Source organism: Scyliorhinus canicula, chromosome 12 (assembly GCF_902713615.1).
Source record: "Scyliorhinus canicula chromosome 12, sScyCan1.1, whole genome shotgun sequence".
NCBI lineage: Eukaryota > Metazoa > Chordata > Chondrichthyes > Carcharhiniformes > Scyliorhinidae > Scyliorhinus > Scyliorhinus canicula.
The window spans coordinates 133,476,558-133,491,766 of record NC_052157.1 but is presented as its reverse complement, the minus strand read 5'-3'; the positions used below and the strand labels follow the sequence as shown (position 1 = coordinate 133,491,766).

The 15,209-nt window shown below is 43.7% G+C and overlaps 1 protein-coding gene across 2 annotated transcripts in view; it reads left to right on the top strand.

The window, feature by feature from the left end:
- The first annotated feature begins 674 nt into the window (after nucleotides 1-674).
- The window catches only part of aifm4 (apoptosis inducing factor mitochondria associated 4), a 62,110-nt gene continuing 47,575 nt past the window's right edge, over nucleotides 675-15,209 (top strand). The window contains exons 1-5 of one of the 2 annotated variants that reach the window (XM_038814199.1): nucleotides 675-843; nucleotides 9,720-9,864; nucleotides 13,093-13,202; nucleotides 14,317-14,426; nucleotides 15,060-15,104. In XM_038814199.1, coding sequence (XP_038670127.1) covers nucleotides 819-843; nucleotides 9,720-9,864; nucleotides 13,093-13,202; nucleotides 14,317-14,426; nucleotides 15,060-15,104 — 435 coding nt within the window. In that variant the 5' untranslated portion in view covers nucleotides 675-818. Of the gene's footprint in view, nucleotides 844-1,506; nucleotides 1,620-9,719; nucleotides 9,865-13,092; nucleotides 13,203-14,316; nucleotides 14,427-15,059; nucleotides 15,105-15,209 lie in introns of those variants that run through there. The other variant, XM_038814200.1, reaches the window with a different exon arrangement.

Sequence of the window (15,209 nt, the reverse complement as noted above, 5' to 3'; positions counted from 1 at the left end):
TGGTTTCCTCCGGGTGCTCCGATTTCATCCCACAGTCCAAAGATGTGCAGGTTAGGTGGATTGGCCATGTTAAATTGCCCTTAGTGTCCAAAATTGCCCTTAGTGTTGGGTGGGGTTACTGGGTTATGGGGATAGGGTGGAGGTGTTGACCTTGTGTAGGGTGCTCTTTCCAAGAGCAGGTGCAGACTCGATGTGCCGAATGGCCTCCTTCTGCACTGTATATTCTATGAATTCTATGATAAGATGTGCAGGTCAGGTGGACTGGCCGTGCTGAATTGCCCCTCAGTGTCCAGGGAAGTGGGGAATAGGAGCGGGGTGGATGGGGGTATAAGACCTTGGGGGGGGGGGGGGGGGGGGGGGGAGGGGGGGCGAGTGCAGACTCGATGGGCCGAACGGCCTCCTTTTGCACCGCAAGGGATGGGATCTGTGACCCTCCCGGTTTGGTTTGTGGAATCCACATACCCCGGTTTAAACGCGCCGGGTAAAAGTGAGGAAAGTTAGTCAAGTCTCCCTCCCTCCGATGGAAGGCGAAGCGAAAAGTCCTGATTTGTGTCCCCAGGGCCCGGGGGCGGTGACATCGCGGGGAGGGGGCGGGGCGGGGCGGTTCCTAGGACACCGGCAATGATACAATAAATAGTGTCTGATTGTTTACACTGGCCTCAGTCTCTGTGCGCGCCGACACTCGGCTATTCCCGCAGCTGCCCACTTATCCCCGTGCCCCAAAGCCATACCGCTGGGGACTCGGAGAGCCGGCCAGCGGCTCCACCACTCGCTCCCTGCTCCTGTCTCAAAAAAAAATATCCAATCCATCCAACGCCATGGGAGGGACCAAATCCAAATCAGGTAGGGAGAGGATGGGGAAAGGCACCGCTTTTGACCCAAGTCTGGGCGGGCGAGCAACCTGCTCTCAAGTTTATTTTATTTTGCCCTTCGCGGTTTTCCAGTTGGTGCCCTGCCGAGAGGAGCTGGCCAGATTGTTGTCGTTCAGTGCGGATGGTTGACGACACCGAGGATACTTCAATGGCCCCATTCCAAAGCGAACTCGGATAGTGATTTAATCGGGGTTTCAAATTTGCCGCGACAGACAGTCCAAGTAATGCAGCCCGTCGGTAAAAAAAAACCAGTAAATCCGGGAGTAAAATTCCTCACCGGCCTCCAGCTATAAATAGAGTCAGGAAGAGTGAGGCCGGCGTGCCTTTCGAATGCAAATGCACTCGACCCCAATCTCCCCACCGTGACACCTGCAGTTCTGGTCGATATTTCTTCTTCAGAGAATTGTGTGTGGGTTTAGGGTTTACGAATGTTTCTTAATAATACAAAAAAAAAGCCGTGTTAGAGTCAGGGGTAGGGCGGGGATTTGGTTCTGCTCTCCTCGCAATATAAACTTTACCGCATGTTAGATAAGCAGTAATGAATTAAATTCGGGTGTTAATAGCTAGCTCCATGAATGTGAAATGTCAAGTTGTATCGCGGTGCCAGATTGATTTTTTTTTTCTCTCTCACTGGCGGATCTGGCTTCATGGTGCACATGGACGGGCCGTGTGTCCAGCAGTGATGCCGTGGGCGAGGAGTGAGCGGGGTGGGGACAGGCAGAGCAAAACTGGAGTTGGTGCATGGAGGTAAAGGAGGAGAATGTTGTGCAGGAGAAAGACGTCGAGGGAAAGGAGTAACAGGATTTAATCGGGTTGGACTGGAGGGGTGAGCAGATTGGGATTGGGGTGGGGGGAGCGAATGGGAAAGGGTTGCGCAAAGGCAATTCCACCTCCTGGGGTGGGGTTGCAGGGAGGGATGTTACCTGGAAGGTGGAAGATTTTTTTGCTAGGGCAGTTCTGAGAAGTGCAAGTTAAATTATCTAAGATGGGGGGCTACTGGTGTGCTAAATTGGGGGGGGGGGGTCGGTTACTGGGATGGGTTGGTGTGGTAAACTATTTTCCAGTTTAAGAAGAGGTGCGAACGTTCATTTTGAAGAGCGAACTATAGTGCTCTTGGTCTTGTTTAGAGTCTGCTGAGGTACGAAAAATGTATTAAAAAAAATACATATTTTATTGAGGCATTGATCTCTTAACACAATAGATTAAAAACACCACCCAACTCCAAACAACATGGCAGTACATAACCAGCTCAACAAAATACCCCACCGACCGGCCCCCACATTACCCAAATGTAAGGAAAATGTTAACTTTATTTAGAAACTATTTATTGTGGCATGCTAACCATGACATCAAGATCATGAGACAGTATCTCCCTTCCTGTGATGTACACTGTTTCATTAGCAAATCAGTTAGAATTAATAATCTCTAATACAATATCTCCAAGTCAATTGCATGCCACAATCTCCCCCCCCCCCCCCCCCCCCAAAATTTCTGACTTCAATATTTTTAAAAATAATGCCCAAATATCTTTGGTACAGTCATTGCAGTGCATTGAGTCTCAAGTCTTGGAATGTCCACTCATTCGTCAACTACACTGAGGTGTCCTCTCTTTTCATTGTATTGTCTGAAAATGGGATTGTGTGGCATGTATGCTGACCATCCTTCGAAGTACTCTCTGACCTGGGCCACTTAATCTGATTTCTGTGCCTCTCCAACTTCATTTATTCACTGAGTTGTTGCTGGTTGAGTTTTGGTTGTTGTCAATGCAAAGGTTTCTACCACTTCAAGCGTTATACCATCTTGTTCAGGTCTTGCCACTAGGACGTGGGACAAAGCATCTGCTGTTTTCCCAGAACGTAATATATTCTTGCATGAAATCTCATCTGTTTGTATTGTTGGTGGCATTTTTGTGAATTTCTTGTGTTCACTAAGAATTTATGATCTGCTTCTGTCTTGAAGTCGAGACCAAGAGCATAATCTGAAAACTTTTCACGGCCCGTGTAGCAGAAAATGCAAATTTATCACAACCTATCTCTCTGTTCAGTTTTTGTTAGTGAATGGAATGCTTAGTAAACTGTGCTTTTCATCCCTCTGCATCTAATGCTGGAGAAGATGTATCTGCAGGAATGATGATAGACAGTTTTGGGTCATAGTGAGTAAAATGTCAGCTTTTTCTTAAAAGTCCTCTGTTGTGCTTTCTGCCAGCACCACCGAGGAACTTCAGAATTGGCTGTGAGAATTCTCATTTGTTGAGTTTTCAGGTACCCGTCCTCTAGGCATTGCAGCACAGCTCTTTGTCTAATGCCATGTTCTATCTGAGTGCACCCATGGATCAACATCCATGTGACATACGACTCCCATCTAGTCCCTCTCGACTACTTTATTATCCTCTTTCTGGTTGCCGAAGGTAATCTAGTGGAACAAAATCTCCCAAATGGTGTAATGGGGGTTGTGAGCAGCTTAGACTCTTCATCGAGGAGTCTAAGTTATTAAAAAACAGTATTTTCATCCAACTTCATGAAGATTGAACTCTTAAGTTCACCTCCACAGATCACAGAGGCTGAACTTTGCGTTCAACTGCTTTGTTCAGCTGTATAAGATCTAGACAGATCAGTTGGATTTTGGAGCTAGGACCATCCCTGAGCACAGGGTTGTTGTTTCTGTCACAGGTAAAATAACTCCAAATCAATTTCCTGCTTTACCTTTGGCAAGAACTTTTTTCAGGGTATAAACAAACAGGCTTAATTTCAGGATGTAGAGTAATGAGATATGCAGTCTTCAGCTTTCGTAGTCCTGTGAACAGCTATGGGAATTCAGCTCTGAAGATTTTAGTCTGATCTTTTCAGCTTTCTCAGTGTGGGACAGCACAGTAGCACAGTGGTTAGCACAGTTGGTTCACAGCTCCAGGGTCCCAGGTTCAATTCCGGCTCGGGTCACTCTGTGCGGAGTCTGCACGTTCTCCCCGTGTCTGCGTGGGTTTCCTCCGGGTGCTCTGGTTTCCTCCCACAGTCTAAAGATGTGCAGGTTAGGTGGATTGGCCATGATAAGTTACCCTTAGTGTCCAAAAAGGTAAGGTGGGGTTACTGGGTTACGGGGATGGGGTGAAGGTGTGGGCTTTACTGGGGTGCTCTTTCCAAGGGCTGGTGCAGACTCGATGGGCTGAATGGCCTCCTTCTGCACTGTATTTTCTATGAATTTCCAGTTCCTCTAATCTGCAAATGAGATGTTAGTTGGTACAGGCTTTCCTGCTTGAATGAACAGCTCGGCTTCAGGGTCACATGGTGGTACAGTGGTTAACACTTCTGCCTTACAGCGCCAAGAACTGGGTTTGACGACTTTGTCTGTATGGAGTTTGTACATTCTTCCAGTATCTGTGTGGGTTTCCTCTGGGTGCTCCAGTTTTCTCCCATATTTCAAAGATGTGCAGGTTGGATGGATTGGCCACGCTAAATTGCCCCTTCATGTGCAGATTAGGTTATGGGGATTGGGTGGGGAGTGGGCCTAGTTAGGTTGCTCTTTCGGAGGGTCGGTGCAGAATTGATGGGCCGGATGGCCTCTTTCTGCACTGTAGGGATTCTATAATTCACATATAAGGTTTCTGTGTTTTTTTTTCTTTTTATATTGAAGAGTTGCATTCAGTTGTCCTATGACCTTAAGTTCTATGCCTCCTGGCCCATGTAGCTATTTGCATGATGGCTGATGAGAACTTTCTTTCAACTGCACATCAGCAATAACCAAAACTGTTGCACCATATCAAGCTTAAAGTGTCTCTTATTTCCCTCTACTAGGATATAAGCATTCCAATAGCTTCCCACTTGATTCCTGGAGCTCCCTGAGGAAAGACATCTCCATATCATTGATATCTTCTATGTCATGGATCTTGCCACCTTTTGAAGGCTTCATTTTTTGCTTATTCTGCAGTCTTCTTGCTGAGATACAGAGCCTGTAAATTACCTTTCTTTCTGCAGTAATGGCATTTGGCCTCTTTGACGGGACAACTTTCTTGCCTGTGCTTCTTCCCACCACACCTCTCTGCTTTTAAATTTAACATACTCCACTTAGTCAGTCATTTTTGTGATTGACAAAGGATTCAGTGCTTTTTTTGCTTCGTTGTATGTAGTTTTTTCTTCATTGATCCCTTGCCTGAATAGGATATCATCTGCCAGCCACCCACTACCTGCAATAGCGTACTGACCTGCTTGCCACTCGCCCCTACCGCGAGCCCCGTGTCTTGCGATATCTGGTAAATCTGCACCATCATTTCAGCCATGCTTCTGCTTCATTGGACCCTGTGATCTGGCAGAATCTTCAGATACTAGCAGAGACATTTCTAGCATTTCCATGCTTACTCTCTCACTCACTGTCACCATGTAAATATTCTTGATCCTGTTTTCTGAATATTTATGAGTCTGCTGAATGAAGGAAAACATTAACTTTATTGGATATCTATTATTGCTGGCTACATGTCCCAACGAGGTTGTATAAGAAGGAATGAGATAATGACATTGCGTCATTTTCTGTGATGGTGTTTACATCCAATTTGCATTTTCTCTAACCGGTATATTGAGAACTTCCCATGCATGTTGTCTGCTTAAGGTCTTTCATTTTCCTATCCAGATTCATGACATTAAGTATTCTGGTCTGCACCTCCACTCCTTTATTATTGACCACTCTTAAATTGGAAATATGATATCTCATCTCTGGTTGCTTCCAAAAATATTATGCCAAATTCTCTATTCAGTTAGGCCAAAGGGTTCAGCAAAACTGCAATCTCTGCTTATTCTGTGGTGGTGGCATAGATCCCATTTTTGGAGCAATCCTTCCTCAAAGTGGATTTGTGGTGATCTGCTTCACTGGTTCGGGATTAGGGCCTTTGTTCTGAAGGGGGTTGGATGAAGAAGATTAATTTTTTGTTCACCACTCAGCAATTCTCATTTCAGCCAGGGAGCGTTTTATTTGTGGATGGAGTGGCTTTTAAACTCTGCTTTAGCGAGGGGCCAGGACTGCCCATTTGTTGGGGGTTGATGAGGAGAAGTAAAGACTCGGTAGGAGAAGAATTTGTTCTCTAGCTGCTGCTGGGAATGCACTGTGTGGGTGAAGGGATTTGCTAAATCTCTCCTTGCTGTTGGGATAGGCAGGAAGGGAGCTGAAAAACCTGTATATTGGTTTAGGATTCTGTGTTATTCCTTGCTTTAATTGGCCTCGTTCAACCTCACATCTTTCCTGTGGTTTACACAACTTATACTTGTGGGAATCATCCCTGAATTTAAAGTCGCAGCGTGATTGAAATGAATAGCGGTGATGAGGCATCCAAACCTCTAATATTGGCGCAGTAAGAAGTCTTACAACACCAGGTTGAATTCCAACTCCTTCCTCAGCAGTGCTCCGAAAGCTAGTGATTTGAAACAAACCTGGTGGACTTTAACCTGGTGTTGTAACTGTGCTCACTTCTTGCTGTGCTCACCCCAGCCCAACGCCGGCATCTCCACATCATGTCTAACATTGGCGAACAACGCAACTGCATTTGAAAATTACTTCTGTCGCAACATGAGTCTTTCAAGAGAACCACCTTACCAAACAAAACATTGTCTTTATTTGATTAATCCTATTAGCAAATGTCTCTCAAAAGCATAATGATTCCTGGTGTCGCTTATGACAGTTTGCTGCAAGTGGGCAATAACTAAGACAGTTTAGCTTGTGCCTATCAAATCGTAGGTTTGCAGTTGGAAATAAGACAATTAACTGTGGAGCTTTAGTATCCAGTAACTGGTGGTTAAAAGGAAAGCTTATATTTTTCCTTTCTGGATCGTGTTTCCATTTGGACAAAAGTAGCTTTCATGCCAGGTAAGGCGCTTGAAGTTACACTTCGATTTCTTGAAAATGTTTTTTTTAGTGAGCAAGTTTTAAATATTTTTAAACTTTGTTACAAAGATCTTTTAGTGTTGCTCCATATGTGGAGCTATCCAAAAACTAAATTTTAATTCCCAAAAAGGTGCAGTTTAAAAAAAAAAAAAGTTTGAAAATCATTCCCTTCACAACATTTTTGAATAGTCAGTTGTTCAAAATCTTGTACTCTATACTGCCCTCGAAGAGTAAAGGTTGAGGATGTACACATTAAAGGATCTTCTGAACTGATATGGGTGAGAGTGACAATGATTGGAAATCCTACAATGCTTGCAGCATGTGGAACATTTCTGCTTTGCAGCAGTGGATATTTTGGAAAAAATGCTATTTATAGAAAGACCTTTCTGTTCATCCCTACTGTTGAAATGTGAAATTAGGCATTTTAAGAAAAGAAATAGTGGAGGCTCTGATTATTATTTTTAAATCCTCTCTGGCTACAGTTGTGGTGCCAAGAGACTGGAGAATTGCTAACATTGTCCCATTGTTTAAATGATGTGGAGATGCCGGCGTTGGACTGGGGTGAGCACAGTAAGAAGTCTTACAACACCAGGTTAAAGTCCAACAGGTTTGTTTCAAACACGAGCTTTCGGAGCACGGCTCCTTCTTCAGGTGAATGAAGGGTCATTCACCTGAAGAAGGAGCAGTGCTCCGAAAGCTCGTGTTTGAAACAAACCTGTTGGACTTTAACCTGGTGTTGTAAGACTTCTTACCATTGTTTAAAGAGGGAGGAAGGGATCGACCGAGTTCTTACCAGCCTGTCAGCCTAACCCACGTGGGGAAGAAAATTCTGAGGGGCGATTAAATCTTCATTTAGAAAGGTGGAGATTAATCAAGGGTCATTAATATTGATTTGTTAAGGGAAGTCATGACTGACTAATGTGATTTAATTTTTTTGAGGTAACGTGAAGAATCGGTGAGGATAGTGCATTTGATATAGTCTATACGGATTTTATTAAGGCTTTTGATAAGGTCCCACATGCAGACTGGCCCAAAAATGTAAAAGCCTACGGCAAAGTTGCAAGTTGGATCCAAAATTGGCTCATTGATGGGAAGCAGAGGGTAATGGCCGATAGGTGTTCATATGACTGGAAGGCTGTTTTAGTGAGCACACCGTACCAGCTACCTTGCTTTTTGTGGTCAATGTCAATGATTTGGACTTGAATTTAAGGGTTATGATTAAGCAGTTTTCAGATGAAACAGAAATTGGCTAAGTGGTTGAAAATGAAGAAAGCTGTGAACCGCAGGAAGCTATCAATGGACTAGTCAGTTAGGCAGAACAGTGGCAAATGTACTTCAATCTGGAGAAGTGCAAAGGAATGCACTTTTTGGGGAAGACTAATGTTAAGGGAATACACAATAAATCGAAGGATTCTGAGAGGTTAAGAGGAACAAAGGGACCTTGGAACGCTTGTCCACAGATCTTGGCAGGTTTCTCGACAGCTGGAGAAGGTGCTTGAGGAAGCATTAAAAAGTTGGGAGATTATCCTGGGAACTATAATGAAATAATCCTTGGACGGGATTCTCTGGCCTCTCTACTGTGTGTTTCTCGGCGAGGGGAGAGGCAGCATGCTGTTGCTGGCAACACGATTCACTGATCCTTCCGCTGTCAAAGGGATTTCGCACTGAAGATGCCGGGAAAACTGCAGGCGAAGGTGGACAGCTGGCGGCACCAGAGAATCCCGCCCACCAGGAAATGGCCACAGAATTCCGGCCTTGGTTAAATCCCAGCTGGAGTTTGGTGTGCAATTTTGGTTACTGTACTATTGGAAAGTTCTGATTGAACTAGAGATGGTACAGGGCAGAATTATGAGGATGTTATCTGACTGGAGAATTTTATTTATCAGGAAGGATTGGATGGAGTGGGATCTTGAAACTGGTGAGGCTGAAGGGGAACATGATTGAAATTTGAGGGGTCCAGATACTGTGGACAGGAAGGCCCTATTCCCTGTGGTGAAGGGATCCATAACCAGGGGACATAGATGTAGGGTAAGGTAGAAGATCTAGAGGGAGTTCAAGGGGAAATTATAGTGGCAATCTGAAACTCACTGCCTGAAATAGTGATATAGCCAGGAACCCTCATTTTGAAAGTACTTGGATAAGTGTCATAGCCAACAAAACTCTGGGCCAAGAGCTGGAAAGTGGAATTGGGCTGGGTGATCACTTGTTGTTCAGTGTAGATGTAGGTGTAGATGTGCTGAATGGCCTCCTTCTATGCTGTAAGTTCCTATGATTGCTTAATTACCAGCTAAAGTAAAGGTAATCATCTTCTCACTGCAATGAGAGATTAGAGCTGAGAAAACTGTGCTGCTGCTTTTGGATTCAAATGATATGTGACTGCCACTTCTTCTGTGACACTAATTCTGCCTTAAATATGCTACGCTGAGAATATTTCGGTCTCTTTTCATTACCAATGCTCCCTTTTTCACCTCCCCACCCCACACACTGGGCTGCAGCTTCAGGGCAAATAACTCTGTATCCTGCCTTGTTTCTGATAATTTGACGCATTGACATTTTATATTGGAATGTAACTATAAAGCAATTTCCTTTTGGCTGCTCTAAGTTCAGCTCAATATAGCCTGAACTCTGCATCTGAACTCTCTTATGCTGAAAGGAAGCTTAAGCAGGATGCTTCGGAGGTTAATCATTTTTTCTTTTGACAATTAAATCAAATGGATGGTCTTTGTTCTCCAAAACGTGAGTTACATTTTTTTTTTGGATGCGAACTATATTGTACAAGCACCAATTCTAAAATTATTTATAATTCAGCTTAACATAGCAGTGACACTATGGGCATTGTTCATTAAGGGAAAACTAACTGACCATGGTGGTAACAGAGATATGACCAACACAGTTGGAAATGGCATATCTATTCTCTCGCTAGCCTGAAAAAAGGAGGTGAACTTAAATCTTTTTTTTCTCTTCCCCCGCCCTCCCTCAACGTAGTTGATCTTCCCACACTTTCTAGCTTTGAAGCCAAGGATAATCAATTACATAATGACAGACAGAAGCGTAGAAGTAAAACGAACAAGGAGCCAGAGACTATATTTGAAAAAGAAGTTTGTTTGGCGACTGAGATGCAAGATGAAGAGTAAGTGCTGGTATTTTATAATTGCAGTCTTCAAAGCATTAATGTTTTTCATAGTTCAAAACTCAGCAGTTACATAGAATTTACAGTGCAGAAGGAGGCCATTCGGCCCATCGAATCTGCACTGGCTCTTGGAAAGAGCACCCTACCCAAGGTCAACACCTCCCCCTATTCCAATAACCCAGTAACCCCACCCAACACTAAGGGCAATTTTGGACACCAAGGACAATTTTATCATGGCCAATCCACCTAACCTGCACATCTTTGGACTGTGGGAGGAAACCGGAGCACCCGGAGGAAACCCACGCACACACTGGGAGAATGTGCAGACTCCGCACAGACATTGACCCAAGCCGGAATCGAACCTGGGACCCTGGAGCTGTGAAGCCATTGTGCTATCCACAATGCTACCGTGCTGCTGGTTTACTATATTTAATGTTGCGGCAATGGAAAAATCTGTCTAAATGCTCTCTTTGCTCTCCTTATTCCCCAATGTTGCAGGGTGGTGGAAAATGTGTATATAGCAGGTACAACAATAAATATTTATCCCAATATCCAAGATCTCTGCATCGCTACCTATTTAATAATTTATTGAGCAGAGAAATCTTTAAAATAGTTTCAAGTTAAAAGAGCAATAGACCATTATATTTTGGATTCCACCTGCCATCCATTGCTGGCTTACACCAGTGTATTTATTTTCATAGAATCATAGAATTTACAGTGCAGAAGGAGGCCATTCGGCCCATCATGTCTGCACCGGCCTTTGGAAGGAGCACCCTACTTAAGCCCACGCTTCCACCCTATCCCTGCAACCCACCTAACCTTTTGGACACTTAAGGGGTAAATTTAGCATGGCCATTCCATCTAACCTGCACTTTGGACTGTTGGAGGAAACCGGAGTACACGCAGACATGGGAGAAAGTGCAAACTCTACACAGTCACCTGAGGCTGGAATTGAACCCGGGACCCTGAAGCTGTGAGGCAGCAGTGCTAGCCATTGTGCCACCCCTTTTTCTTTGTCACAAGTTATTATCTTTATCCATTTATTTTTGAAGATCACATGAGCTCCTGTCTCTGGTATCTGATTGGACATTGTGACTAATATTTCACTGTTTCATGCTATGTTTCAAATCTATTAGTCTGTGTCCACCTAAACCTCCGCTTTAAACCTCCAAACCTGCTCCATGCCTCAGCTCAGTTCATAGTTCACTCCCAGCTCACCAACAATGAGTTAGTGAAGATGAACATACAAAATTAACAGGCTGGAAAATCCTGGGTGTAATTCTCTCAAAGGGAGACAAAGTGCTGACGCCGGAGTGAAACCCGGAGTGTTTCACTCCGGCGTCGGAGGCCGCGCCTCGCCCCTATTCTCTCACCCCCAGGGGGATAGAAGCGGCGGCGCATCAATCTCGCGCGCCGGGCCTTGACACTTGTGTCAAAGCGGCGCCGCCTGAATGATGCGGCCTGCGGCGCCTAAATGACGTCAGCCGTGCATGCGCAGGTTGGCCGGCGCCAACCTGCACATGCACGGTTGCCGTCTTCCCCTCTGCTGCCCCGCAAGACATGGAGGATTGATCTTGCGGGGCGGCGGAGGGAAAAGAGTGCGTCTTTCAGAGACGCTGGCCCGACGATCGGTGGGCACCGATCGCGGGCCAGACCCCTCCTGAGCACCCCCCTGGTGCTCGATCCTGCCTCCGCCTCCGCCCCCACACGCAGCGGTCGCGCGATGTTCACGCCGGCAGTGACCAGGTGTGGTTGGCGCCGGCGTGAACCGGTCGGATTCGGCAGGCCGCTCGGCCCATCCGGGCCGGCGAATTGGCGCTCAACCGGAGCGGCGATTCTCCGAGCGGCCTGTCGCAAAACGCGACACGCCGTTTTGTGGGGGGTTGGGAGAATCGCGTGCGGGTGCTAGGGCGGCGTGGCGAGAATCGTCCGGCACTCCTGCGATTCTCCCACCTGGTGTGGGGGTTGGGGAATCATGCCCCCCAGCTTTGTCTGCCCAACATCACAATTGCTGGATGGTCATGACTGAAATATAACAATACAAATCTTGTGTCCTATTGTCATGATTTTCGATATTATTTTATACCAATATTTAACATTGTTCCTATAAATACGTGGAATTGAAATATTGAATGCACATACATATTTTTAAAAAATCTGCTGGTGGTGTGCTTTCCACTACTTGGTAGTACTGCAAATATTGATTGTGTGCACTAGATGTGGGACACTACATACTGTGGGAAACTAGGTATTTACTCTTGAATCTCTAAGAAATCAAATCATAATGAGACTACCATGAATGTAACTGTTTTATTCTACATATATGAACATACAGCATCACTTGAGTGAGTGATGTGCTTTAATTCAGCGTGGTGGTTCAGAAATATGCTTTTTAACTTTAATGATCAAGAATGATCTATAATTTATTTTTGGAGTGTTTTGCATCTTGCTTAGTTTTACGATAACTAGTCTACAAACTGATAAATATTTTATCATAAAGGTAAATGCTGCGAGTATTTGCATTTCAATTAGCCATTTTGTTGCTCAACAACCATAACTAGGAACTCCTACCCTACTCTGTTACTATGTCATCCTACTTGCAATGAGATACATCAATTAATGGACCAAGAAGGGGCATTGGTATGATATTCTGCAAATTCAAGATAAAGTAATTGTTGCAGATCTGCGTATCACACCTTATTTATGTAATTCAATGATCGGTTTAATCTTTAAAAAGGTTTTCCATACATTGCTTACTTAATAGTGGAACTATAAAATGCCATCCTATCTTTAGATGAAAGTTGCCTGTGGATTTACTTAATATATTGTACTGAGTTTTAATTGTCAAATATCTTTTTTAGGAGTTGTAGTGCTCTTTGGTAAGATGGATATATTGAAATCTGATGTGCGAATGAAATATCAAAATGCGTTGGTCCTGTATTTTTATTTTACTCACTGAAATTTAAGATATTCTTTTTTTAAAAAAATTCCCCAGCAACACTCACATTTGTTGTATTTTTAATAAAACTTAATTGTGCGTTTTTTTTAATGTGAAAATTGGAATTGAAGTTCTTCCAGTCAATAAATCCGTGCCAGATTTCTTCACCTGCACATAGAAGGAACATTTCGACTTGAGCTGGTTTTACTATGTTTGGAATTCTTTCCGGGTATATTTAATCGCATTTTCTGAGTTTTTTGATCAGTTTTATCTTTTGCTGTCCCGCGCAGGATGCGTGAAGTTGAAATACAAAACCGCAAGGTGCTACTCATTAAAAGCAATGGAGAATTTAGTGCCATAGGACACTTGTGCACTCATTATGGAAGTCCACTGGTAAAAGGTAAAAAATGTTCCATGGGTTATTATAGTACAAGCCAACGAACTGTTTATAAGACCAGTGATTTTGAAACTCATGGGCCGGAATCTTCTGTTCTTATTTGTGGCTGGGATTTCCCAGTGCTGTTGAGAGTAAAGGGAGTTTTGGCTGGAATGGCAAATTCCCCCCCCCCCCCCCCCCCCCCCCCCCCCCCACCCCTTTGCTCGCAGAAGGTCCTTGCCAAGGACGAGACCGGAGAATCCCACCCAACATGTTGCTTATTGGTTTTTTTCAGGGATCGCATAGAATCTAGATGATTCAACTGATTGCCGGAATGAAACTTTGTACTCTAATCTGCCCACGTGGTCTGATTTTGGTGCTGATTGTCACACATCTTAAATGGGTGCACACCTGACAAATGCTGGGATGGATGTCCCTGGACTAACTCGCCTGATGATTTTAACTTTTGTGTTGGGAAAGCACTTTTCCACTTGGTAATAAAGGAAAGTCCTGCACTTTGTTCAAAATAGTTCTCTTACGCATGTAAGGTAGTGGCTGCCATGCAGGCAACTACTTTACAAGCAATAAGATCCTTCAAAAAGCAATGAAATGAACAAACTGTGAAACTATTTTCAGTGGTGTGATTGAGATTTAGAGAAACATTGACCAGGACACACCCCACTGAACATTAAAGTTTTTGTGGCACCATTTGCACAACAGACTGTCAGAGCCTGGGTTTAATGTTTTATCTATGGGACTGCTAATTTGAAATAAATGCACTCACTCAGTACAGTTTAAAAAAAAAAAAAAATGATTTCACTGGATGTGGGTGGTACTAGCAAGGCCAACACTTATTTCCCTTTCCTAATTGCACTTGAGAAGGTGGTGGTAAGCCATCTCCTTGAATCGCTGCAGTCTGCGGTGCAGATACACTCAGTGCTGTTGGAAAGGGATGTCCAGGACAGTACTGCAAGGTATTTCTCCTTTTGTCCAAGCCCATATAATTGAGGTTTGAACCTTATGACCCAGAGATAAATATGCTCCAAACTGTGCCGATTGTTGTATCAACTTTTAGAGTCTCAAATGCTTTGGACAGATGTTCCATTTGTTATCTCCCATCTTCTTCCTGCATGTTTAGGCATTCTCTCACATGGAAAGGTTCGTTGCCCCAGACATGGAGCCTGTTTTAATATTAAAACAGGTGATATTGAAGAGTACCCTTGTGTAGATGGACTACAAAGCTTTAAGGTACAATTTAGACTTCTTGACTGCTTTCTCTCATTTGTACTGGAACTAATTTTAAGTGAAAACTTTTATGTAATAAAACTTTGCAGCTAACATCCAGAGACTGTTGGCTAATTTGAATTTTATAGTAATTCCATTAATTATTTTCTAACTAAATTCCATCTCCTCTTGGTCACGTCACTTTCAGATTTATCTTGCTTTCTCTGCTTTGCCAGAAAGTAAGCCGAGCTTGAGTACAACCTGGAACTCTGAGCGAGGTGTCTTTTGAGGAACGTGAAAGATCATAAATCCTGGGTCCCCATTGGAGACTATCTTTTACATGAATGAAAGAGTGTTCGTAAACACCATCAATGGTGTGGGGCTCAAATTTGCTTTCAAATATTTATCGGAATGCCTAGTGCAGTTCATATGATCATCAGTCATTTTGGTTTTTTTAAAAAGAAGACAGACTTTCTTTTCATTACGCTTCAATATTGGATATCTGGGCTATGGAATCCTAGCACCACTGAATAACTCCCAACTAATATGTAAAAAGGATACAGGTCTTCACACAGGTATCCTCTGTATATGCTGGTATGTAGCACGCATTAAACAAAACTGTTAATTTATAATAATCTTAACATTGCTTCTGTTTAGGTTGAAGTTCAGAATGGCAAGGTTATTTTATCCGTAAGTGCCAAGGTAAGTTTCCTTTTGCATGGCTCAAGGCAAATATGAAAAAAAATTGGATTTACTTACCAATTTGCTTGTCTGCCTATAAATAGGATTCAGCATATTCTGTGTTTT